At 43.9% G+C, this 23641-nt stretch overlaps 3 protein-coding genes across 8 annotated transcripts in view; 2 read left to right on the forward strand and 1 right to left on the reverse strand.

Annotated features, from left to right (window-relative positions):
* nrxn2 (neurexin 2) overlaps positions 1-1059 on the forward strand; it is a 540133-nt gene extending 539074 nt beyond the window's left edge. The window contains exon 23 of the mRNA XM_062965405.1: positions 3-1059. Within this exon, the coding sequence (XP_062821475.1) occupies positions 3-181 (179 nt within the window). The 3' untranslated portion in view covers positions 182-1059. The remainder of the gene's footprint in view (positions 1-2) is intronic.
* Positions 1-23641, reverse strand: part of slc25a45 (solute carrier family 25 member 45) — a 49048-nt gene that overhangs the window by 18577 nt on the left and 6830 nt on the right. The window contains exons 1-6 of one of the 6 annotated variants that reach the window (XM_003229083.4): positions 10233-11433; positions 9952-9995; positions 9780-9851; positions 9167-9352; positions 8716-8971; positions 7933-8595 (exon numbers count right to left, since the gene is read on the reverse strand). In XM_003229083.4, the coding sequence (XP_003229131.2) occupies positions 8327-8595; positions 8716-8971; positions 9167-9352; positions 9780-9851; positions 9952-9995; positions 10233-10269 (864 nt within the window). In that variant the 5' untranslated portion in view covers positions 10270-11433 and the 3' untranslated portion in view covers positions 7933-8326. Of the gene's footprint in view, positions 1-7932; positions 8596-8715; positions 8972-9166; positions 9353-9779; positions 9996-10232; positions 11458-21803; positions 21856-23641 lie in introns of those variants that run through there. The other 5 variants (XM_008123027.3, XM_016998362.2, XM_008123026.3 and 2 more) reach the window with 5 other exon arrangements.
* Positions 14344-23306, forward strand: frmd8 (FERM domain containing 8). Its single transcript, XM_008123025.2, has 11 exons — positions 14344-14598; positions 16526-16607; positions 16743-16910; positions 17143-17244; positions 17672-17730; positions 17860-18026; positions 18429-18653; positions 19184-19307; positions 19431-19574; positions 20597-20807; positions 21862-23306. Exons 2-11 carry the CDS (start codon positions 16526-16528, stop codon positions 21978-21980), a joined length of 1401 nt encoding a protein of 466 aa, XP_008121232.1. The 5' UTR covers positions 14344-14598; the 3' UTR covers positions 21981-23306.

Genomic DNA, 23641 nt, shown 5'->3' on the forward strand with positions numbered 1-23641 from the left:
AGGTAAGGAGCCGAAAAGGCCAAAAGCTTGGGGCCAGACTGCAACTCCCAGCATCACAGCTGAACTGCCATGGCTCAAGACTACGGAGTCTCTGGAGTTCTTGTTTAAGGATGTCTTGAGCTTTTTTGTGCAATGTAAACTACAATGCCCAGGATCCCATGGCATTAATTCAACTGTGTAGATCATGCACAGGCAAAGTTTGCCCATGCCTGGTGTAGATGTACCCTGGCATTATGGAGACATATGCTCCTCTGTTACACAAATTTCTGTCTCCCCCTCCATAAAAATCCAGCTCCAGCAAAAGTTTCTCACTTCCAAAAGGGTTAAAACTTTTTTCCAATTAACAAGATAAAAATGCTCTTTGTTGCCAGTGTTGGGGAGATAGACCCACACAGAAAGTTGTCAATAATTCCCACATCAAAGACACACGGGATAAAGGCAGCTTGGAAGTCATTTGCTTTGCCGGAAAAAAATGGGAGAGAAGAAAAATCTGTCTAAGCTCCAGCTTGGTTTGATTAGGTTTCCTTCTCTTGCTTTTACCTTTAAAACCTTCAGTCGCTTTAAAAAAAATCCTAATGGGAGTAATTTGATTGTTTTGAAATGCATTAATTTTCCTCCCGTAAGAAGGAGAACCTGAATTACCGCAAACATCTGACAATGTAATGAAGCGATTATGCGGCTGCAAAGATGCTGCTGCTGCCGTCCCTTCCACTCAGCTTTTAATTTGTACGAAGAAAGAAAATTGATAATTGCGACTCCACGCCAATGCAAGAATTAAAATACTCTGTTGAAACACCTAAGAATGCTTTAGTTCATTTGGTGGAGCCTCCTCTTTCCGCAGCAGTCTACCTGAATGGCCAAGTAGGAGAGGGTGGCTGTCTCCGGGGCCTTTTCCTCATCTTTCCCACAGTTGCTTGCTGACTACAACTCCCAGGATGTCATAACATTGAGCTATGGCTGTTAAATAGAATCAAATGGAATGAATTCTGGAGTGTAGATCAGTATTTCTCAACCTGTGGGTCCCCAGATGTTTTAATAAAGGTAAAACTTTTCCCCTGACATTAAGTCCAGTTGTGTCTGACTCTCGGGGTTGGTGCTCATCTCCATTTCTAAGCCGAAGAGCCGGCGTTATCCATAGACACCTCCAAGGTCATGTGGCCACTGGCATGACTGCATAGAGCGCCGTTACCTTCCCACCGGAGCAGTACCTATTGATCTACTCACATTTGCATGTTTTCAAACTGCTAGGTTGGCAGAAGCTGGAGCCAACAGCGGGTGCTCACTCCACTCCCCAGGTTCGAACCTGTGACCATTTGGTCCACAAGTTCAACAGCTCAATGCTTTAACACACTGCGCCACAATCAATAAAATAAAATAACACAATCAATAAAACACATGAAAGGGGGTATCATAAAACACAGCAACCAAAATAAAACAGAATAAGCATTACAGAGTAATACAGATTACATTGGAGCTCCATCAGACCAGATTCCACAATCAACAAAAGCCAAGATTCTAAAATGGGCATGAGCAAGCTATATAAAGGCTGGGCAACAGATAGCGCAAATGGCCAATTGCAACATTCCCACTTGTCTCGAGCAGACAAGAGTTATTTCTCCCACCCTGGACATTTCACAGACATATATGTTACGGGTTTGTTGAAAAACAAACTGCATGCAGTCCTGTCCAGACTTATCCAGTCATAAAGTTCCTTGCATTAAACTCATGCATCTTCATAGTAGGTTCTCAGCAAGTAATCAGTAAGTCCCCAAAAGACATTACAAACATTTCCCAAAGTTATACCCCATTCAGGGAGTGGTTCAAGCTTGTTAGCCTTGATTGTTCTAATTATTCATCTATGAGTTGTAATTGACCAGGTGTTTTTCCCTTAACACACACATACACAAGTAGTGATCCCACAGAAACTTAGTTAAATACATGCATATACAGTAATAATATAAACCCCACTTGCCTAGTTTCCAGCAGACTTCACAACCTCTGAGGATGACTGTCATAGATGTGAGTGAAATATCAGGAAGGAATGCTTCTGGAACATGGCCATACAGCCTGGAAAATTCACAGCAACTCTCTAAATATTGCTTGCCGAAGGAAACCCTATGAAATGCATAGTCTCCAAACAACGACAAGGATTGGAAGGACCCCCTGAATATCAAAGCATCAGATCCTGTCTGACCCCCCCCCCCCCCAATCCAAGATTAGTCTTTGGATGGGAGATCACCACTGATAAAGCCTTTACTGGGGGTTTTGTTTCAGAGGAAGCAATGGGCAAAACCACTTCTTGCCTAAGAAAACTGTGAAATCTCCATAAGTCAAAGGTAACCGCAAGGAACTGTAACAGTAAATCCCGGCCTCCTTTTGCACTTTGAGCAATGGAAGAAAACCAGAGGTGGGGAGAGAAACCGCTGAGAAAGTGGAATGACAGAGAAGGAATCAAGATTGGGACAACTGGGGAGCATGCATTGGCATCAGGAAACACAGCCAAAGGTGAGGAATGTGGGAACTGCAGTCCAACCATTCTTGATAGCTTGTATTTTTCCCACCGAGATGTTGCAGGGGGAAAGGAGGCTAGGGATTTGCACATATAATACGTACAAAGGCGGTGTGCATCCTCCCACCTTTGTGCCCCCAAAGCCTTGGCGGGCATCGGCTGCCACTCGCTCCAGGCGCCCAAACATCAAGGGCTCGGAGTGCACTGAGACGTGCCGAAAACAGCCCTGCCATTTTAGATAAAGCCAGAGCAGACAATTTGGGGCTGGCTGAAGAGCAGAAGCTCTCCTGGAGGCGTCTGGCTGGATCCGAGTGTGACACCTGAATTAACAAGGGCACCGGCAGCAGCTGGAATTTTAATTTTTGTTTCCCCTGAAGAAAAGGAGTGTCATCATTCCCAGCTGGGATTCCTCTTCTCATTGGATCAGAATCCAAAAGACCTCAACAGGTTGGAGAGATGGGGCCAACGCTAACAAAATGGACTTTAGTAAAGGTAAAGGTTTTCCCCTGACATTAAGTCCAGTTGTGTCTGACTCTGGGGGTTGGTGCTCATCTCCATTTCTAAGCTGAAGAGCCGGCGTTGTCCATAGACACCTTCAAAGTCATGTGGCCGGCATGACTGCATGGTGCACCAGTGTTACCTTCCAGCAGGAGCAGTACCTATTGATCTACTCACACTCTGGGGGTTGGTGCTCATCTCCATTTCTAAGCCGAAGAGCCGGCGTTGTCCATAGACTCCTCCAAGGTCATGTGGCTGGCATGACTGCATGGCGCGCCAGTGTTACCTTCCCACCAGAGCAGTACCTAGTGATCTACTCACATTTGCATGTTTTCAAACTGCTAGGTTTGAAATTTATATTTGTAATTTATAATGTATTTTAATAGTTTTAACTGTTTTATATTGACATTATATATTGTTTTATATTGATATTATATGGGCATCAAATTGCTGCCATTATTGTAAGCCACCCTGAGTCCCTTCGGGTGAGAAGGGCGGGATATAAATGTGAGAAATAAATGAATAATAATAATAATAGGTTAGCAGAAGCTGGAGCTCGCTCCACTCCCCGGATTTGAACTGCTGACCGTTCGGCCAGCAAATTCAGCAGCTCAGCATTTTAACCTGCTGCACCACCGGAGCCTGTTAAATGGACTTTAACAGGGGAAAATGTATAGCGTTCAAAAATGAAATGCACCAATAGAGGATGAGGGACACTTGATTTGAAAACAGTCCATGGGAAAGGGATCTAGGCATCTTAGCAGACCACAAACTAAACATGAGCCATGAGTGTGATGCAATAGCAAAAAAGGCCAATGCAGTTCTAGGTTGCATCAATAGTATTGTGTCTAGATTAAAGTAAGTAAAAAGATGTCTTGTTTTAGATTGCAGAGGATGGTTGTTTGGAACCAGGCTGGCCTTTGCTGCCTTGTCTACTGCCACTTGCCATTGAGCTTTGCTTTAGGGCAAAGGATTCTCTCGGTTTCACTGGGAAACCCAATCCCATCCAGTAGGGAAATGCCTGAAGATTTTGATTAAACGTTGCAAGGCCTCAATGGGAGGGGAGGGAATGCCCAGACGTTTCGACTGTCTCCAGCGCCATCCATTGCCTCCCACTCGGTGTAAACACACTTGGCTGAGGAGTTCACCATCTGCTGTCAATCAGCAGAAAAGAGATGGGAGGTTGTCACAACTCCGTTTCTTGACGTTTGACGGGCCCCATAAATCCCCTCTGGTTTCCAAAGGGACACGGCCTCCATCTTCAGAGAGATCTTTCGGATGAGAAGAAAGAAGAGGAGCGAAGAATCAGGAGTCCTGGGTTCAAAAAAATGTCACCATTAAGCTTTGCAAAAACACTGAGAGCTTTAGAGCCTTTCCAAAAACGGGTCCCCTTGGTGCCAGTGCTTTTGCTATTTTATGAAGAAGCAGGTAAGTGTGATGCAATATACAGGATAAATTGGACTCCAGCCCCGACATCTTCATTTTTGTGGAGTTTGATTCACATTTTCAAATCTGACTTTTGCAGGGATGTTTCCTTGTGGATTAATGTGTTTTCGAGTTCTGTTGGAGAGATTCCTAAAGAAAATTAGAGGCATTTCTAATGTCCTCTAGCAGCACAGGTTGAATAGAGTCATATTGGAGGACCTAAGAAAACAAGCTTCTCCAGACCTCCCAGAGCAATACGATGGTCCATATGGAATATGCTGCCTACTTGGAATCTGGTGGATATCCGGCCATCTGTCAGGAGGGCTTGGATGGTGTCCACAGACTGGGATTTGAACAAGGGATCTTCTATAGAGTAATAGGACATCCCTTTCCTTTGGCTGCTTGGCCCCCAGGTAAGTGCGGCACATGGCTCCCATTCTGAGCCAATTTTAGCTCAAGCCGTCATCGGCAGAGGCTTTGCAGGGAGGCAGAAGTAGGCCAGGCCTCGCTTCCTGCCATTGCATAGCCGTGGGTTAGGGTTGGGCCTCTCTCTTTTTTTTGCAAAAAGGCATTTTGGCAAAGGAGAGACGAAAACAGCCCCCTGAATGCTATATCTCTTATGGGGCAAACACACGCAGACACCGAAGCAGGATTTATTATGTAAATTTATTTTATATTTATTCAGGTGCTTTGCATAGAATTCCAGCAGCATTAAGTATTCACAGGAGAGAAAGACTGCAGCAATTCTTTTCCCAGCCCCAAACGCAAGGTAAGGCTGAGATCAGGCTCAAAGCACTGAAGCTTTGCTTTTCGATGATGTCGAATCGGGAGCTTGGCAAACTCCTGCCACCTCACCAGCCGTTTTGAGATAAAAGACAGGGGAGAAAATAAAAGCCAGGCTCCATTTGCATGCAAATGAACTCCGATGTGATTAGTGCAGGGAGGGTGGGATTTAGAGTCCTCTCCAAGATGGCGTTGAACAGTTGCCAGGCGTCCTCTGAAAGCACAGACAGACGCGAGGATTGGAACTGGAACAAATCCATTTAGACCAGGCTGATGTTCCACATCTATTCCATGGAATTTAATGCAGTTTCGCATCACTTGAAAATGCAATAGCTGGATCCCAGGAGATGTAGTTTGGTGGGGCATCATCCTGATATTGTGAATCCTTGCCCATTGTGTAGGAATTTGCACTCAAACCTTTCTCCAGAAAGAAACCTGCCATAAAGTTGGAAATCCGGGGCCAAGCCCTAATGACCAATACCTCTCCGGTTCTTTCAGTCCGAGATCTTTGGATTTGAACCAGGGACCTTCTGTGCTTTGGCTCCATTCCTGCAAAATAGACTTTCAAGATCTTTTGCAAGGAGACGGACATTTAAATCTAAAGCTGCTGGGTTTTTCCAATTTGTCGAACTCTGGGACAAGACAGGCTTTGAAGGTAAAAAGACCTTGTGACCCAAAGCATTGTAGGATACGTTGGCAGCTCGGATGTGCCCTTTCAGCCCTATGAAGAAGAAAGACTTGGAACGAGGCAAAGGCTTCAATTGGTGCCAGGCGGACAGGTTCCCTGGGCCCGCGCTTCCTTTGTAGCCATTGAGAAGGTGAACAAAAACTCAAGGGAGATGAGGAAGGCCAATTAGACCTTTCCGAGAAAAACGAAGACACGGGTTTGCATGAAAATGACTCTAATAATTCATTAAAAAGGTGATGCCGTTTTGATCATTTTGTGTGGATCTAGGGCTGCTTTTCCACGGGTTCTGCTACACAGCGCAGGTTGCGTTATCCTCCTATCTCCTCCTAGAATTGCATTGGCCTTTTTCGCTGCCACAGCACACTCTTGGCTCACGTCCGGCTTGAGCTCTAATAAGACTAACATGAACAATGATCATTGCAGTCCCAAAAGATCTAGAATGCTGCATAACGGCCGCTTTTGGAAGGACTCATGTATTTCTCTCTTCTGTCATCTGACTCAATCTGAAATCCTTGGCTTACAAGGATGAGAACAAAGCAGGACAAGTTTCTAGACCTCGGGGTGAAGCAGGAAATTGTTCAAGCAGGTGACAAAACACCATATATTTGCAGCTAAGTTATCCTCTACCCTTCTTTTATACCATAGATTGTTTCTAACTTTCCCAAATTGGGGTGGTGATGATGGGCCATTTTTATAGCTCCAGGAAGAGATGCAAGGTAGAATGGTTTACAAAACAACTCATTTTCAATATGGCCAATTAATGGGCTGCTTTGCCAATGGCTCTCTTTCCTTCTCCCCTCTGTGCCTCAGTTTCCCTCTCTGGAAAGATGTCATATTTTGCAACCAAAAAAATAAAGGGAAGGAGGGATCATTTGATCTTGTTTTCCCAACAAGGCAGACAAACCAACCCTGTCTGAAGGCATTTTCTCCCAATCCCCTTTGATGCCTGCCTCTTCCCTCCCCTCTTTCTCTCTTTTGAGTTTCAGATCTGCCAAGCTGTCAGGCGTGTTTAAACAACAGTCTCCGGCAACGGCATCCAAGGGGAGGTTTATAATTAAATGGCTGACAGGAGGAGAGGGGAAAGGGAAAAGGAGAAAAAAGCAGGAAGGAAGGGAGCCCAGAGTCCAGGGGGAAGAGAAGCCCTTTGCACCTTTGGAGGAGGAAGACCGGCCTAAGATAAGTTGCCTATCATTGTGGACCAGAGAATCCTAGAGGCACAGCATCCTAGAGTTATTTATTATATTTGTTTATACCCCACTTTAATTATATATTTTTATACATACCCCACAATAGGTACCGCTTCGGCGGGAAGGTAATGGCACTCAATGCAGTCATGCTGGCCACATGACCTTGGAGGTGTCTACGGACAATGCCAGCTCTTCAGCTTAGAAATGCAGATGAGCACCAGCCCCCAGAGTCGGGCATGACTGGACTTAATGTCAGGGGAAAACCTTTACTTTTACGTATACCCCACTTTATCTCCCCCAAAGGGGACTCAATGCACTGTTGGAAGGGATCCCAAAGAACATCTAGTCCAACCCCATTCTCGCTTGAGTCCTAAGGGAAACCAGAACTGGCACCAACTGGGTCTCCAAGGGGAGGCAGTTCCAAAATTGGAGTGCCATGGGAGGACATCTGAATGTTTCCTCCCTTCCACTCCATCACCAGCTATGTCTATAGGCCAGCTGATGGTCTAGAAATTCCTAAGAGCAACATTTTCCTTCCCAATCTGATACTGTCCAGATATCACTGACTACAATCCTCATCAACCCTACCTGTATGGTCAAGGGCTGTGGGAATTGTCCTCCTACACATGAAGAAGGCAGGAAATGTCTGACCAAAATATGTAACTTCCTTTTCCTGTCCTCTACTGCCACCAGGTGGGCAGAAACACCAACTGCAATCATGCCCAAAACTGTAAATAGGTTGCTGTGAGTTTTCCACCTTTCTGTCTAGCCATGTTCCAGAAGCATTCTATCCTGACGTTTCACCCACATCTATGGAAGGTATCCTCAGAGGTTGTGAGGTTTGTTGGAAACTGGGCAAGGGGGGTTTATATATCTGTGAAAAGTCCAGGGTGGGAGAAAGAACTTCTGTCTGTTTGAGGCAAGTGTGAATGTTGCCATTGGCCACTTTGATTAGCATTGAATAGACTCGCAGCTTCAAGGCCTGGCTGCTTCCTGCCTGGGGGAATCCTGTGTTGGGAAATGTTAGTGGACCGTGATTGCTATTCATTGTTAATCAAGGTGGCCAATGGCCTCCAACAGACAAGAGTTCTTTCTCCCACCCTGGACATCATTCCACAGATATATAAATCCCACTTGCCCAGTTTCCAAAAGAGCTCACAACCTCTGAGGATGCTTGCCATAGATATGGGTGAAACGTCAGGAGATAATGCTTCTGGAACATGGCCATACCCCAAGTCAACAGAGGAGTTTGAGGAGGTTCTCATAGGTCAGAAAAGTAACAGCGTTGACAGGAAAAGCACGGAGGCTGTTGAGGGTGAGGCCCCGAAGGAAAACCCGAGCACCTTCCCTCCGGAAGCTGATGAGGAAGCAGTCCATGATCCCCCGGTATTCCACCCGCTTCACCCCGTCCATCTGCAAGCGGGCCTTGACCACGTCCATCGGGGTGGCCAGTGCCCAGGAGGCAGTCCCTGCAAGGCCACCAGCAACAAGGACAGCTGCAGGGCCTGCGGGGGAAAGAGAGGGAGACCCATGCTTAATACTGGGCCCCCAGTTTCCCTTTGAGACAGAAGAGTGCATTATGGGATGTGGCCTGAAGGGCAAAAAAGGGTCAAATTGGTCCTCACCTGGTTCCTGGCCTTCAGTGGTCAACCCCCGGCACAGTGCAGTATAGGTGGCAAAGTAGACTGCCAGGGTAGGGGTGTCGCGCAGCACGAGTGCCATTCCACCGCGGAATAAGCCTCGGAGGCCTTCTTCACGGAGGATACAGACAGCACAGTGAATCGGACCCCGGTAACGCGGCTGGACTGCTTTGGGGTTGTGGATGTGGGTCTGGTTCTGGAGCCGGACTTTGACAAGATCCACCGGGGCCAAGAACAAAGCCTGTATCGCAAAAAAGAAAAAAAAATGGAGGCCCAGGGAAGAAAGGAGAAGAGGAGGAAGGGGAGAAGGAGAAAGGAGGAGCTGTCATTCTTATTGCAAAGATTCAGTATGAAAATACAACATTTCACAGAGCGGTCCCTGGTCAAAGTGGCCTCTGGTCAAAAAAAGCTTGGGAATGCCTTAATGCATCCTTACCTGTGCAATGCCGGACATTCCGCCAGCCATAAAGATATGGAGATAACTGGGGGGGCTGGAGTGGCGATCTAGGAGCGGGGTACCAGAGAGGTAAAGCAGGGCATTGCTGTAAACCCCGAACATGACAGAGTTTCCTGCGGCCACGGTGAGCAACGGAAAGCTCATCCCTTTGAAGAAGCCCCGGAACTGCAAAGGAAGAACAAACAATCATATTGTTCCCAGACCTTGATCCTCCAGATGTTTGGAACTTCAGCTCCCAAATTCCTGACTCCTGGCTGAAATGACAGATGCCTCTGGGAACTGGAGTCCAAAACACTGAAAGTTTGGGAACCTGTGGGGGGACAATAGTGGGAAGTGACTCTTTTTAGACTACAACTCCCTCTGCCTTCCCATATTTTCCTCCGCTTTTTGAACGTCTCCTCTGCCTTCTTTATCCTCAGCTTACTTCAATTTCAGCTGACAGTGCCCATGTTTGCTTTGTTAACCAAGGGACACTAGTATTATAGGAAATAGTCAGGAGTCTTTTTGGCTTCGGCCTCAGGCAGCATAATACATGCCCTCCTAAGTCTGGATTTTGTGGATCCAAAGGCCCCCAAAACCCAAAAGAGCAAACCGTTTCATGGCGGTAGGTCTTCACCACACAGTCCAGGATGTTCCGGTAGCCAACCTGTGTTTGCAAACGCACCTGAGGAAAAGGAAAAGTGGGTTAATTCCACCATGTAGGTGCACCACAAGGCTGGGACAGTTTGGCTCCACCTCCAATTTCCATTTCATTAGGAAATCACCTTTACTGTGTCGATGGGGTGCCCCAGAATCAACCCCGCTGCTCCTGCAGAAAGAAATTTAAAATTTAGATTCACTCTAGGGCAATCGAGTTACCATCATCCCCATCCAGAATCAAAGCTGAGGCTCAAGGCTTTGTCAGAGAAGGCTCAAGGCCTGGAGAAACCTACAACTCCTAGGATACCATAGCATTGAGCCATAGCAGAGTTTTGCCTCTCACACACTGAAAACCCTATGGATTTAAAAGGCGGAAAGCAAAGGTTTTTTCAAGGGAAATCCTCACCCGAAACCCAGCCGGCAGCAAATTCAACACCAGACATTGTGGTTGGCTCTTTAGGAAAAGAGCAGGTCAAAGTCACTGTCCCAACTGGGCTGCCTTAATCTTTAATCCTTCTCACATTCTTCTGCCCTTTTTTATTTATTAACTTTCTGGCCAGTTGGAAAGATGCGATCTGCTAAGGCACCAGAAAGGTGGGGCTGGGAACCCATTCTGAAAATCTCCTTTTAAGGGTTCCAAAGAATGTGGACATGAGCCATACTGAACATATCTTTTGTAGTGTCAATGGCTAATAACTACTTGTTTAGGTGCAAGCTTACTATGAAAGGTCCTGTGGTGGTATAGGATTGTATCATTGCTGCCAACATTTCCCTCGAAGGAATAATAATAATAATAATAATAATAATAATAATAATAATAATAATAATAATAATAATAATTTCCATTGATCATATTCTCAGCTGCTGTAAGAAAATCGCACAGACTACAAACAGAGGAACAACTATGGGCAACCATGTGGCCCAAATGATTCATTGGAACTTATGCCTCAAGTACCACCTGCCAGCAGCAAAGAACTGGTGGGATCACAAACCTGCAAAAGTATTGGAAAATGAGCACGCAAAGATACTGTGGGACTTCCGAATCCAGACTGACAAAGTTCTGGAACACAACACACCAGACATCACAGTTGTGGAAAAGAAAAAGGTTTGGATCATGGATGTTGCCATCCCAGGTGACAGTCGCGTTGACGAAAAACAACAGGAAAAACTCAGTCACTATCAGGACCTCAAGACTGAACTTCAAAGACTCTGGCAGAAGTGCAGGTGGTCCCGGTGGTGATCGGCACATTGGGTGCCGTGCCAAAAGATCTCAGCCGGCATTTGGAAACAATAGACATTGACAAAATTATGATCTGCCAACTGCAAAAGGCCACCCTACTGGGATCTGCGCACATCATCCGAAAATACATCACACAATCCTAGACACTTGGGAAGTGTTCGACTTGTGATTTTGTGAAACGAAATCCAGCATATCTATCTTGTTTGCTGTGTCATAAAATAATAATAATAATAATAATAATAATAATAATAATAATAAAAAATACATCACACAGTCCTAGACACTTGGGAAGTGTTCGACTTGTGATTTTGTGATACGAAATCCAGCATGTCTATCTTGTTTGCTGTGTCATAAAATAATAATAATAATAATAATAATAATAATAATAATAATAATAATAATAATAAATACATCACACAGTCCTAGACACTTGGGAAGTGTTCGAATTGTGATTTTGTGAAACGAAATCCAACATATCTATCTTGTTTGCTGTGTCATACAATAATAATAATTATTTTATTATTGTATACCACCACCATCTCCCCGAAGGGACTCGGGGCGACGTACACATGGAACAAGGTGCCAAAAACAGAAAAGAAAAGAAAACACAATTTAAAAATACAGTTGAATAAAACATATAGACATATTAAACGACAACTTAAAAACTCAATTAAAACAGCGCTCATCAACTGGTGGTGGTAAACTGATGTAAATGTGGCCAGGCTGTAAACGATCAAGCAGGGAATGGGATAATTGCAAAGCTGTAACCATGGGACAAGGGCATGGGATGAAGTGCAAGGCTGCATAACAATTCAGATAGGGACTAGGTGTTCTCAAAGTCTTGTTTGAACAGCCAGGTCTTTCAAGCCCCTACAGAACAGTGTGGGGGCTAGCCTAATCTCTCTGGGGAGGGTGGAATAGAGTAGTAGAGTTGTGTGTCATCTGCGCACAGACGGTACCAAACTCCTAAACTCCAAAATGTAGACACTCTCCTCCTATGGAATCACATTAGCCTTGTTCGCTGCTGCATCACACTCTTGGCTTGTGCTCTGCTAACCCACATGCCTTTTCAAATGGACTGCTTTCAAGCAGTGGATCGTACATCCTGTATGTGTGCCTTTCATTTGTATCAAACCTGGTGAATCGGGGTCTTGCACTGCTCTTTTCCTCCTCAATTTCTTTTCCTTTACTGTCTTTGCAACTAATAGCCTGCTGGCAAGGAATGACCTATTTCTAATGTTTCTACATTACTCTGGAAAAGCAGGGAGGAAAGTAGTAAAAGGTGTTAATTTGAGAAGTATTGCAGGCTGGCTGCTACTGGAACTGGAGGTTCAACCAGAGGAAGCAGAACCAGTTTCCCCATTAAACTGAGAGGAGATGTTTGCTTTCTGTGAGTGGGAAGAACTGGGAAATATGCATTCGGAATGGTTTCTCCCATAGTATTATTTATTATTTATTTATTTAATACATTTATATCCTGCCCTTCTCACCCCAAAGAGGACTCAGAGCAGCTTACAAATTAAATTTACATACAATATTATATTATTAGTAAAGGTAAAGGTTTTCCCCTGACGTTAAGTCCAGTCGTGACCGACTCTGGGGGTTGGTGCTCATCTCCATTTCTAAGCTGAAGAGCCGGCGTTGTCCGTAGACACCTCCAAGGTCATGTGGCCGGCATGACTGCATGGCGTGCCGTTACCTTCCCGCCAGAGCGGTACCTATTGATCTACTCACATTTGCATGTTTTTGAACTGCCAGGTTGGCAGGAGCTGGGGCTAACAGCGGGCACTCATTTCGCTCCCGGGATTTGAACCTGGGACCTTTTGGTCCACAAGTTCAGCAGCTCAGCGCTTTAACACACTGTGCCACCAGGGGCCCCATTATATTATAATATTATATTATTAGCATAGCACAATACTGGCAATAAATTACTATATTGTACTATATCAATATATTGTAATATTATTATTAATGTTACATGTAATATATAATATATAATTAACATTATTATATTGTATTATTAGTATTATATTGTATTAGGTAAAGGTAAAGGTTTCCCCTGACGTTAAGTCCAGTCATGTCTGACTCTGGAGGTTGGTGCTCATCTCCATTTCTAAGCCGAAGAGCCGGCGTTGTCCGTAGACACCTCCAAGATCATGTGGCTGGCATGACTGCATGGAGCGCCGTTACCTTCCCGCTGGAGCGGCACTTATTGATCTACTCACATTTTGCATGTTTTTGAACTGCTAGGTTGGCAGGAGCTGGAGCTAACAGCGGGCGCTCAAGCCGCTCCGGGGATTTGAACCTGGGACCTTTCGGTCTGAAAGTTCAAAAGCTCAGCGCTTTAACGCACTTCACCACCGGGGCTCCTATATTGTATTAGAAAATAATATTATTAATATTATATGCATATACAATATATTATAATATTATATATTATTGTAAATTATATTATATATGTATATAGGTATGTATGTATATATGTGTATACATACACACATATATACAGTGGTTCTCAACCTGTGTGTCCCCAGGTATTTTGGCCTACAACTCCCAGAAATCCCAGCCAGTTTACCAGCTGATAGGATTTCTGGGAGTTGGAGGCCAAAACATCTGGGGACCCACAGGTTGAGAACCACTGCCCCATAGCATTGAGCCTGGCAGTTAAATTGGTGTCAAACTGCATTAACTATACAGTGGAGACGGACCATCAGAGAGTTCAGGCCCACAGCAAACTACAGATCCCAGGAGTCCATAGCGTGGAGTCATGACAGCTAAAGCCAGACAAATTTATTACAGTAGAGTCTCACTTATCCAAGCTAAATGGGCCGGCAGAAGCTTGGTTAAGCGAATATCTTGGATAATAAGGAGGGATTAAGGAAAAGCCTATTAAACATCAAATTAGGTTATGATTTTACAAATTAAGCACCAAAACATCATGTTATACAACAAATTTGACAGAAAAAGTAGTTCAATACGCAGTAATGCTATGTAGTAATTACTGTATTAACGAATTTAGCACCAAAATATCACGATATATTGAAAACATTGACTCCAAAAATGGCTTGGATTATCCAGAGGCTTGGATAAGCGAGGCTTGGATTAGTGAGACTCTACTGTAATTGGAGTCATAAAGGGATAGAGTTTGAAACTTTAAATCCGTAGAATAAAGAGTTTGCAACTTTATATCCATAGAATAAGTTTGTAATTTTCTATCTCTGGATTATAGTTTGCAACTTTATAGCGAGGGAATAGATACAGTTTCCTATTTTATGACAGTAAAGGGGAAATAACTATATTCTCCCTGTGACACCTCCCTCTGTGACGTCACTGGGATGGCCCACACACTCCCCCTCCCCTTCTGTGAAATTCCAGTACATAAAAGTGGGAGGAGAAAAAAGAAACAAAACCCAAGGAGCAGCCAATCAAATGGTCGGAAGGGGATGACGTAGGCAACGGATTGGGTGGGGCACTGGCCAAGGAGGAACTGCAGAACTTTTTCCTGCTGGGAAGGGAAAAGGAAAGCGGGCAGGTAAGCAAGGCTTGGATGCTTCACCCCTCTATTGAATTAAATATGGTCTGGGCCACTCTATCAGGCTCCACCCCCTCAATTAATTTTTGGTATTGCTCCCCCTTTCCTTATAAACAGTCCTCTTCCTTCTCACCTGGGTCTTGCCCACCTGGGAACCTGAGTCACGCCCCTCTTTTGGCCACGCCTCCTCCTTACCTCTCATTTAGTTTGAATTTATTCTGACACTTGAACCCCAGCGATTAGAAAATAATTGCCACCACAAATCCTCAAAAAGAAAAAAATATTTTAAATCTGGGTTGCTGTGAGTTTTCCGGGCTGCCTGGTCATGTTCCTGAAGCATTCTCTCCTGACGTTTCGCCCACATCTATGGCAGGCATCCTCAGAGGTTGTGAGGTCTGCTGGAAACAAAGCAAGTGGGGTTTATAGATCTGTGGAAGGTCCAGGGTGGGAGAAAGAACTCGTCTGTTGGAGGAAAGTGTGAATGTTGCCATTAATCACCTTGATTAGCATTGAAAAGCCTTGCAGCTTCAAGGCCTGGCTGATTCCTGCTGTTGGGAGGTGTTAGCCAGCCCTGATTGTTTGCTGTCTGAAATTCCCCTGTTTTCTGAGAGTTGTTCTTTATTTACTGTCCTGATTTTAGAGTTTTTAAATACTGGTAGCCCGATTTTGTTCATTTTCATGGTTTCCTCCTTTCTGTTGAAAAGGAACAAATCATTTGAAATCAATTTTTTCACCAGAGAACATCTCTAGGTCTCCCAGCTCAACTTCTGCTGGAAATTGAAATACAGTAGAGTCTCACTTATCCAAGCTTCTCGATTATCCAAGCCATTTTTGTAGTCAATGTTTTCAATATATCATAATATTTTGGTGCTAAATTCGTAAATACAGTAATTACAACATAACATTACTGTGTATTGAACTACTTTTTCTGTCAAATTTGTTGTATAACATGACGTTTTGGTGCTTAATTTGTAAAATCATAACCTAACTTGATGTTTAATAGGCTTTTCCTTAATCCCTCCTTATTATCCAAGATATTCACTTATCCAAGCTTCTGCCAGCCTGTTTAACTTGGATGAGTGAGACTCTACTGCAGGGGTCCCCAAACTAAGGCCTGGGGGCCGGATGGGGCCCTCCAAGGTCATTTACCTGGCCCCCACCCTCAGTTTTATAATATAATATTTTATATAATTTTTAATAATATAATATATTGTATATAGATATAATATTGATAATATTATAATATTATACAATATAATACTACTACTAATACCATATAATAATATTAATTATATGTTATATATTACATATAATATTACAGTATAGTGGTATAGTTCAATATAGTAATATATAATACTGATATTGTGCTATGCTAATAATATAATATATATATATATGCTCTGAGTCCCCTTTGGGGTGAGAAGGGCGGGATATAAATGTAATAAATAAATGTAGTAAATGAATAAATAAATAATTTTAGACTTAGGCTCGCCCAAAGTCTGAAATGACTTGAAGGCACACAACTACAATCCTAATTAACTTGACTATCTCATTGGCCAGAAGCAGGCCCACACTTCTGATAGGTTTATGTTGGTTACAATTCTTTTCATTTTTAAATATTGTATTGTTCTCTTATTGTTGTTGTTCTTTTGCACTACAAATAAGACATGTGCAGTGTGCATAAGAATTTGTTCGGGTTTTTTTTCAAATGATAATTTGGCCCCTCCACAGTCTGAAGGATTGTGGATCGGCCCTCTGCTTTAAAAGTTTGAGGACCCCTGCTCTACTGTATATGGCGAAAACTGGCCATAATGCAAGACCTAGAGAGGTGAGGATTTATTCATTGAATCTGCCAATAGTCGAAACCGCAAATATGAAACGGGGAGGATGTATTCTTAAAGCCCTTGCGATTGTATTGTCTTTGCAGATGGAGGGGGACAGGCTATCGGTGCCCCAAAACCCGGAGGACCAGTCTCAACGGAGCAGCATCTCCTCAGCCGGACCCCGAAGTGAGTGGAAAGGGGCTAATGATGGCAGAGAAGGCCCATAACTGGGAAGAGGGGCTCCTTCCAGCTCAATGAGAATGAAATAAGAATGGAAAGATGGCTAGGTGGGTGGATGATCCTTTTCACTTTTCCCCACAGATCATGACGTCCTGGTATACCTCGTCGATGACACGGTAGTGCGCTTAACGGTGGACAACCTCTCCTCCGTCACGGCACAGGAGTTGCACCGCATAGTGTCGGAAACCTTGCAGCTCCCAGAGGATGCGCAGGAGATCTTTGCCCTGTGGCTGGTCTCTCCCGTTCTTGGTAAGGACTTTCCAAACAATCCCTGAACACTTCATCGTATTGATGCTCCTTGGAGGTCTCTCCATCCTTGGAATGCAGTTTGACACTATTCGAAACTATTCTGGCTCAGTGGCAAGGAATCCTGGGATGGCTAAAGATGGCTAAAGTGAAAGCGCTGTTGATTCCATGGTGCAGATGCACCCTTGCTCTCTTGGTTATTTTCCTTGACTTCTCTTTTCTCTCTGTCTTGCAGAGCTGCAGCTGAAGCCAAAGCACCAGCCGTACAAACTCTGTCGTCAATGGCAGGACCTCCTGTTCCGCTTCACTAGCTGCTCTGCGGATGACATCCTCGAAGGTGAGGACGTGAGCTACATTTGTTCATGGCCCCTCAATGCCATCGGCCTTCTCCTTCCATTTTTGGGGCTCCGCAGAGCTGTTCTGGAGGCTGGGTTGGTGCAAGAGGGATCTTAGGTTTCCAACTTCCAGAACGGCAATCATTCCTAGTGAGAGGACATTGCTCAAAACAATCAGGAATGCTAATCTGGTCCCTGCCGTTGGGGTCCACTTTGAGGTGGCAAGGACCCAGGGAGGGTTTCCGGGAAGCTTCTCAATAGGCCCCATTCCGACTCTTGGCACTTAGTGAGCCCCGTTTCGGCTCTCAGACCTTCTGACCCTTGGCAGGCCACATTCTGGCCATCCTTTGTTCCTTTCTGTGTTGGAGCTTGCTGGACTCCCTGTTGTGGAAGCCACAAGTTTGAGATACTGCCTCTTCTCACTTCCAGACGAGCCATCTCTCCAGTTCCGACGGGATATCTTTTTCCCAAAAAGGAAAGAAGTGCAGGTGAGCCCTGGTGAGATTTAGGGAGGGATGGTCCAAAGAGGGGGACAGCTATGCGCACCTCCAAATCCAAAGCAGACCTTTCTTCCTTGGGCTTTGATTCAGTTTGTGGGTTCTTTCTCCTCTTTCAAGATCCAAGATGAGGACGTCCTGCGGCTCTTGTTCGAAGAGGCCAAGTACAACATCCTGGAAGGGCGCTACCCGTGGGATTTGTCTGACTGCGAAGAGCTGGGGGCCTTGATCTGCCGCATCAACCTGGGCCCCTTCGACCCCAAGCAGCACACGGCCTGCTTCTTAAAGTAAGCATTGAGGCAGACACTCACAGAGGGCAATATCTGCATGCCAAGTTTGATAAGAAGTGTCTCTACAATGTAGGATTAATGCAGTTTTACACCAATTGAACCGCCGTGGCTCTATGCAGCTGTAGTTTTGCCTTCTCTAGAATGCTGGTGCCTCACCATATTACAACTCCCACAATTCCATAGCATTGAGCCATGGCGGTGAAAATGGTGTCCAATTACTTTATATCATACCTCACCTATGGCAGATCTATCACAAAGTTTTTCTGGTGAGGCTTGTTCAGAAAGGGTTTCCTCTGAGGCTGAGAGAGAGTGTCCCCGTCAAGGTGGATTGTCATAATCGAGGATTTGAACCAATCCAGCTCTCCACTTTATTGAAATTGATGTTTTTTCCTCATCTAGAGAGCGGCTGGACTCCTTCTTGCCTTCCCATCTTTGCCGACGGGGCCACGGCCTCCTCTCCGCTCTTTGGAAACGTGGGGCCACTCGACTGCCTGCCGACGAACAGGGCCTTCTTCGAGCTTTCCAAAGGGTTCCAGAGGAAGACAGTGCTTGCGAAGACCGTGCCGCATTGCGCCAGCTCTACCGGGCCTATTTGCAGAAATGCCACCTCCTGCCTTACTATGGGTAGGTGCTCTGGCCCTACCAGGGAACATGGGGCTGAATTTAAAATACAATATTGTAGCTTGGGTATTTTAAAAATAGGAAAATGTGTTTTGACGTGGCTATAAAACACTTCCAGCCCCAAGCATTTTAGATAGAGTCATTGAGTTGGAAGGGACCCCAAGAACCATTCAATCCAATCCCATTCTGCCAGGTAGGAAGATGCCATCAAAGCCCTCCTGACAGATGGCCATCCAGCCTCTACTTAAAACCCTCCTCAGAACAAGATCACAAAGGACTCTGAATGCTAGGAATTTAACTATCATCATACAGTCTCAACCCTTCTGCCATGCACCTGGCTTCTGTTGAAATAACTCCAGAGATAGCACTTCTAATGGGCTCCCGTGCGACATGTTCCACCGTTGAACAACTCCCAATGAGTTCTTCATAATATTCAGGCAGATTCTCTTTTCCTGGAGCCTGAATCCATTGCCAGGCAGGATTTTCCTCGTCTCACCATTCCTGCTGACTTTTCTCTCCATTGCCTCTTCCAGGTGTGCCTTTTTCTCTGGGGAAATTGACAAGCCGGCCCAAGGCCTCCTTCATCGGGGTGGACGCAAAGCCGTAACTGTTGCTATCAGCTTGGAAGGCGTCTACATCATCGACAGCAAAGAAAAGGTAGCTTTGGACAAGCACAAGTTGTCTCTTCCCAGAAGAGTCCCACCAAAGGATCTAGACATTGCTGGAGAGGTTTGTTTTTTTGTTTTTGTTTTCAAAATCCCATCTGTCTCTCTTTGACAGCACGTCTTGCTGGGCCTGCGGTTCCAGGAACTCTCTTGGGATCACACCTTTCCAAGCGAAGAGGAGCACATTTTGTGGCTGGAGTTTGATGGGGAGAATGAAGGCACGCCGGTCAACAAGCTGCTCAAGGTCTACTCAAAGCAGGTAGGATCCAGAAGCTGGTTTCAACCTTTGGTTTCACATCATAGTGTTTTTGGAAGCCCTTTTAACCCAAAGTTCCTGGTTCAGGCATAATAGGAAAACACAGCTGATTTGTGGAATTTTAGAGCATGTGTTTGTCTAGATGTGTCTTCTGCTGAGCTTACTTGGAAAGGTGGCTTGCTTTATTATTAAAAATATTAATAAAACATGGTGTACAGAATTACCTTCACCTATTCATATGTTTAAATTTGGGTCCCATTTCTAAGCTATCTAATGATATTGGTAAAGGTAAAGGTTTCCCCTTGATAGCCACCCGAGACTTACTTGCCTTTCGGAAAGCCTGCAAAACCTTGCTCTTCCGACAAGCGTTCAATGGGTGAAAGACTCGGGGCTATGTCTGTTTTTATTGTTGCTTTTATTGTTGCTTTTATTGTTTTTATTGTTATTTTAAAGCCAAGTGTATTGTTTTAATCTATTTTTGTAAACCACTCCGAGCCAAACCGGGAGTAGCGGTATATAAGTTTAATAATAAATAATATAAATAAATAAAATATTAAGTCTAGTCAAGTCTGACTCTGGGGGATGGTGCTCATCTCCATTTCTAAGCAGAAGAGCCGGTGTTGTCCATAAACGCCTCCTAGGTCACGTGGCCAGCATGACTGCACAGAGCACCTGCCAAAGCAGTACCTATTGATCTACTCACATTTGCATGATATATGTTGATCTACTCACTCTCATGATATATGGAGATGCAAATATAAATATTCCAAAATCTGACATCTTTGGTCACAAGGACTTAGGATAAAGGATGCTCAACCTATATAGAACATATTATATGATTCTATGACCCCCAAACGGAACGAATAATAGAGGGAGTCTGAGGAAGAGTTACAGACTAGACTGCAAACCCCATCATCCCTAGCTATTTCTCATGAGAGTTGTAGTCCAGCATTAGAGGGACACCAATTTCAATAATGGGGGGGAGAGATATACGATTTCGCAGTCCTTCCTTCCTTCCTTTTCAGGCTGAACTCATGAGCAGTTTGATCGAGTATTGTATCGAGCTGAACTCATCTCTGGAGGGGCAGGATCCGGAATCTGCTCCCCGGGAAGCCCCTCCCTCCTCTGAAGCCCGGAACCCCCCCTTTGACCGGCGGACTCACAAACTGCAGCGGCAGAACAGCGTGATTTGCAGCCGCATCCAGCACCTTGCAACCATTGACTACGTTGAGGAGGGTGAGTCTGGCCCCAAATGAGTTTGCGTTTTGAGGTGTCTTCCCTAGTACATTCCCATCATTTTTTAAACTCTTAAAACAAGAACCACACAAGATCTCACCCCATAATTCCCCCATCCATCCCTACCAACACAGACCAACAACTAATCTCTATCCCCCTTTTTAAATAAAATAGTGAAATAAAAAAACATACAAACCAATAACCCCCTCCCATCAAGCAGAGGCAAGTATCCAACTAATACATATACTTTTTGTATATAATATATGTCTAATCTATATTTGAGGAATTTGAGGGGACTGACTCACCATAATGGGAGTTGTAGTTTACAGCCAGTAAGAACACTGAACCCTACCAATGATGCATCTAGAGCTAACTTGCCCAACATAACAAAATACTGATGGGATTTCACAGGGTTAACCTGGCATGATGTGAGTTGTAGTTAACCCACAACTGTATGCATTTTGTACAATTAAAAATTTGACCTTTTCAAATAACCCGGGTAACGCCAGGTACCCAAGCTAGTGTATAATAAATAAAACTTATTTTAGTTATTCTTCTTGCATTTCAGCTTCTGTTTACTATAAACCAATGTACTTAAAATTTAATAGATAACCACAAATAATATTCATACCCATTTCTATTAAATTTCCATTTATCATTTTTGTACATTAATTTTTAGAGTATTATCTTAAGATCTCCCGAATTAACCATATCTTATCACCCCAATTTTTTTCTTTAAATCTAGTGTGATCTCAATTGTATCCCAAGTTTTCCGCAATATAATATCTTGTTATATTTTTCCCCTTCATGTTAAATGCTCCACCTGCCCACAAATGATTTTAATGCTCACAGTTTAAACATTTACAAGTTCACATTGACTGATGATTGTTCAACAATATTATATCACCTTTCAATTTACAATTTATCACCTTTCTTGTGTCATCAATTCCCCCTTCTATAAAGGAAGTTATTCATTTATTCAGTGAAAACACTTACTTTTTGATGGTCTATTTCCATTTATTATTATTCTCCTCCTCCTTCTCCTTTGCTGCAGGGAAAGAGATCAAGAGGGTGAAACCCCGCCGGACCACCTCCTTCTTCGGCCGCCAGCTTTCCAATGCACCCACTTCCTATTCGGCTGTTCGAGCTGCCGAAAACTTAGAACAAGGTTGACATCCTTTTGGACCGGGGATGATGGGACCAAGCATCTTCGCTTTGGGATAAAGACTGAATTGCCAGCACGTTGATCGTCTCTCTTTCTTTCTCTCTGCCGGAGTTCCATCAAATCATCTCAAGTCGGCTGGCATATTATGAAGTTTGAAGGGGGAAAACTCCCCCAAAACGTTATCATTTTGGCCCAAACCTGGGTCACTCTTACATGCCTTATTATGTTTTGTGGAGATCCTGGAAATGACTGAACATCCCTTTGCTGGCCGTATTTACACTACGTTGTCTTATTCTTGGAGGAAGGTGGAACCATTGTGATGCTTGCCCTGAGTCGCAAAATAGACTCAGGTCTATGGCTCAACGTAGCATTAGGTCCACAGGCAAGTTGTACACTACTCTGAGACATTGGTTCGGAAACTTAGAGAGAAAAAGTCTAAAAGGGTCTGTGGATTTGGGGGAATCACAAGGTTGGCTAGGATTCTTCCAAAAGTCTTAAAAAGGGGAGAGGGCATTGCGTTAAGACTTGATTTTGAAGCAGAAACTTTGGGGAAACTGCTCCATTCTGGATATTTATATCCCAACCATCTATCTTTCTATATTATAAAAGTGAAACTGTTTGTTTGTTTGTAATGATTGGGATGGCTCCTACATTGCTTGATTTAGTTGCACCAAACATGGTACCCAGACACATCATGACTCAATTTAAAACACTTGCAGGATTTAGGGGGGGGGGGGGATTGTCAGAGAATGGTGGGAGTTGTAGTCCACACTTTCCGGAGAGATGTCTAAATTCCAACAACAACACAGACTCATTGCAACCAACATAAAATATTGGTGGAGTTTGCAGGGCAAAGACGAAGGATTATGCGAGTTGGAGTCCACCCACATCCAGAAATGGATCCAAACCAAACTTAACATACATATCTATCACGATCAGCATAAAATACCAGTTGATTCTGGGGACATTGACAGGGGATGGTGGGAATTGTACTTCACTCACATCCAACAAGCCATGGGATTTCTAATGGGACCATTCATAACATTCAAAACCAATCCACGACTATTTCTAAAATTTATCATTACATTATCATAATATTAATATATAAGAAGGAGCGTCTGATGTCTGTGTGTATTGAAAATGGCAAGTGGATGCTTCATCCCTCTTGGTTTGGAAGTGCCTTTTCCCCTTTTGTTGTGCCCCAAATTAACACTATGCCAGGTTTCTTTTGCTAATCACCATTTTCAACATGTATATAATGCCTACTGGTTTTCTTTAATTCCTTACAATGGGTTTGTTTGCACTTTTCATTGCAATAAAGGCCTTGGATCAGACCCTGCGTTTCATGTCTTGTTTCCATTTGATTCAAATACAAAACATCATTTATGATATGTATTCATACCGTTTTTTCTCTGCCAAAGGAGACTCAAAAGCAGTTAATGCTAAAAACCATAAAGATGTGTGAATTTAAACCAAACACATAAAGGTAGAATTAAACATACTGGTAGTCTCCTTTTGAAGAGAAAAAGCAGGGTATAAATAAACATAAATAATAATAATTAAAATATAGCACTATTAAAAGTACATAGTTAAAACCAACAAAACTATTAAATTACATTTAGCTGGAAGAGGCTTGAAGTCAGAATCCAAGTAGAGACCTCAATATCGC

The sequence above is a fragment of the Anolis carolinensis genome, unplaced genomic scaffold (genome assembly GCF_035594765.1).
Source record: "Anolis carolinensis isolate JA03-04 unplaced genomic scaffold, rAnoCar3.1.pri scaffold_14, whole genome shotgun sequence".
Taxonomy (NCBI): Eukaryota; Metazoa; Chordata; class Lepidosauria; order Squamata; family Dactyloidae; genus Anolis; species Anolis carolinensis.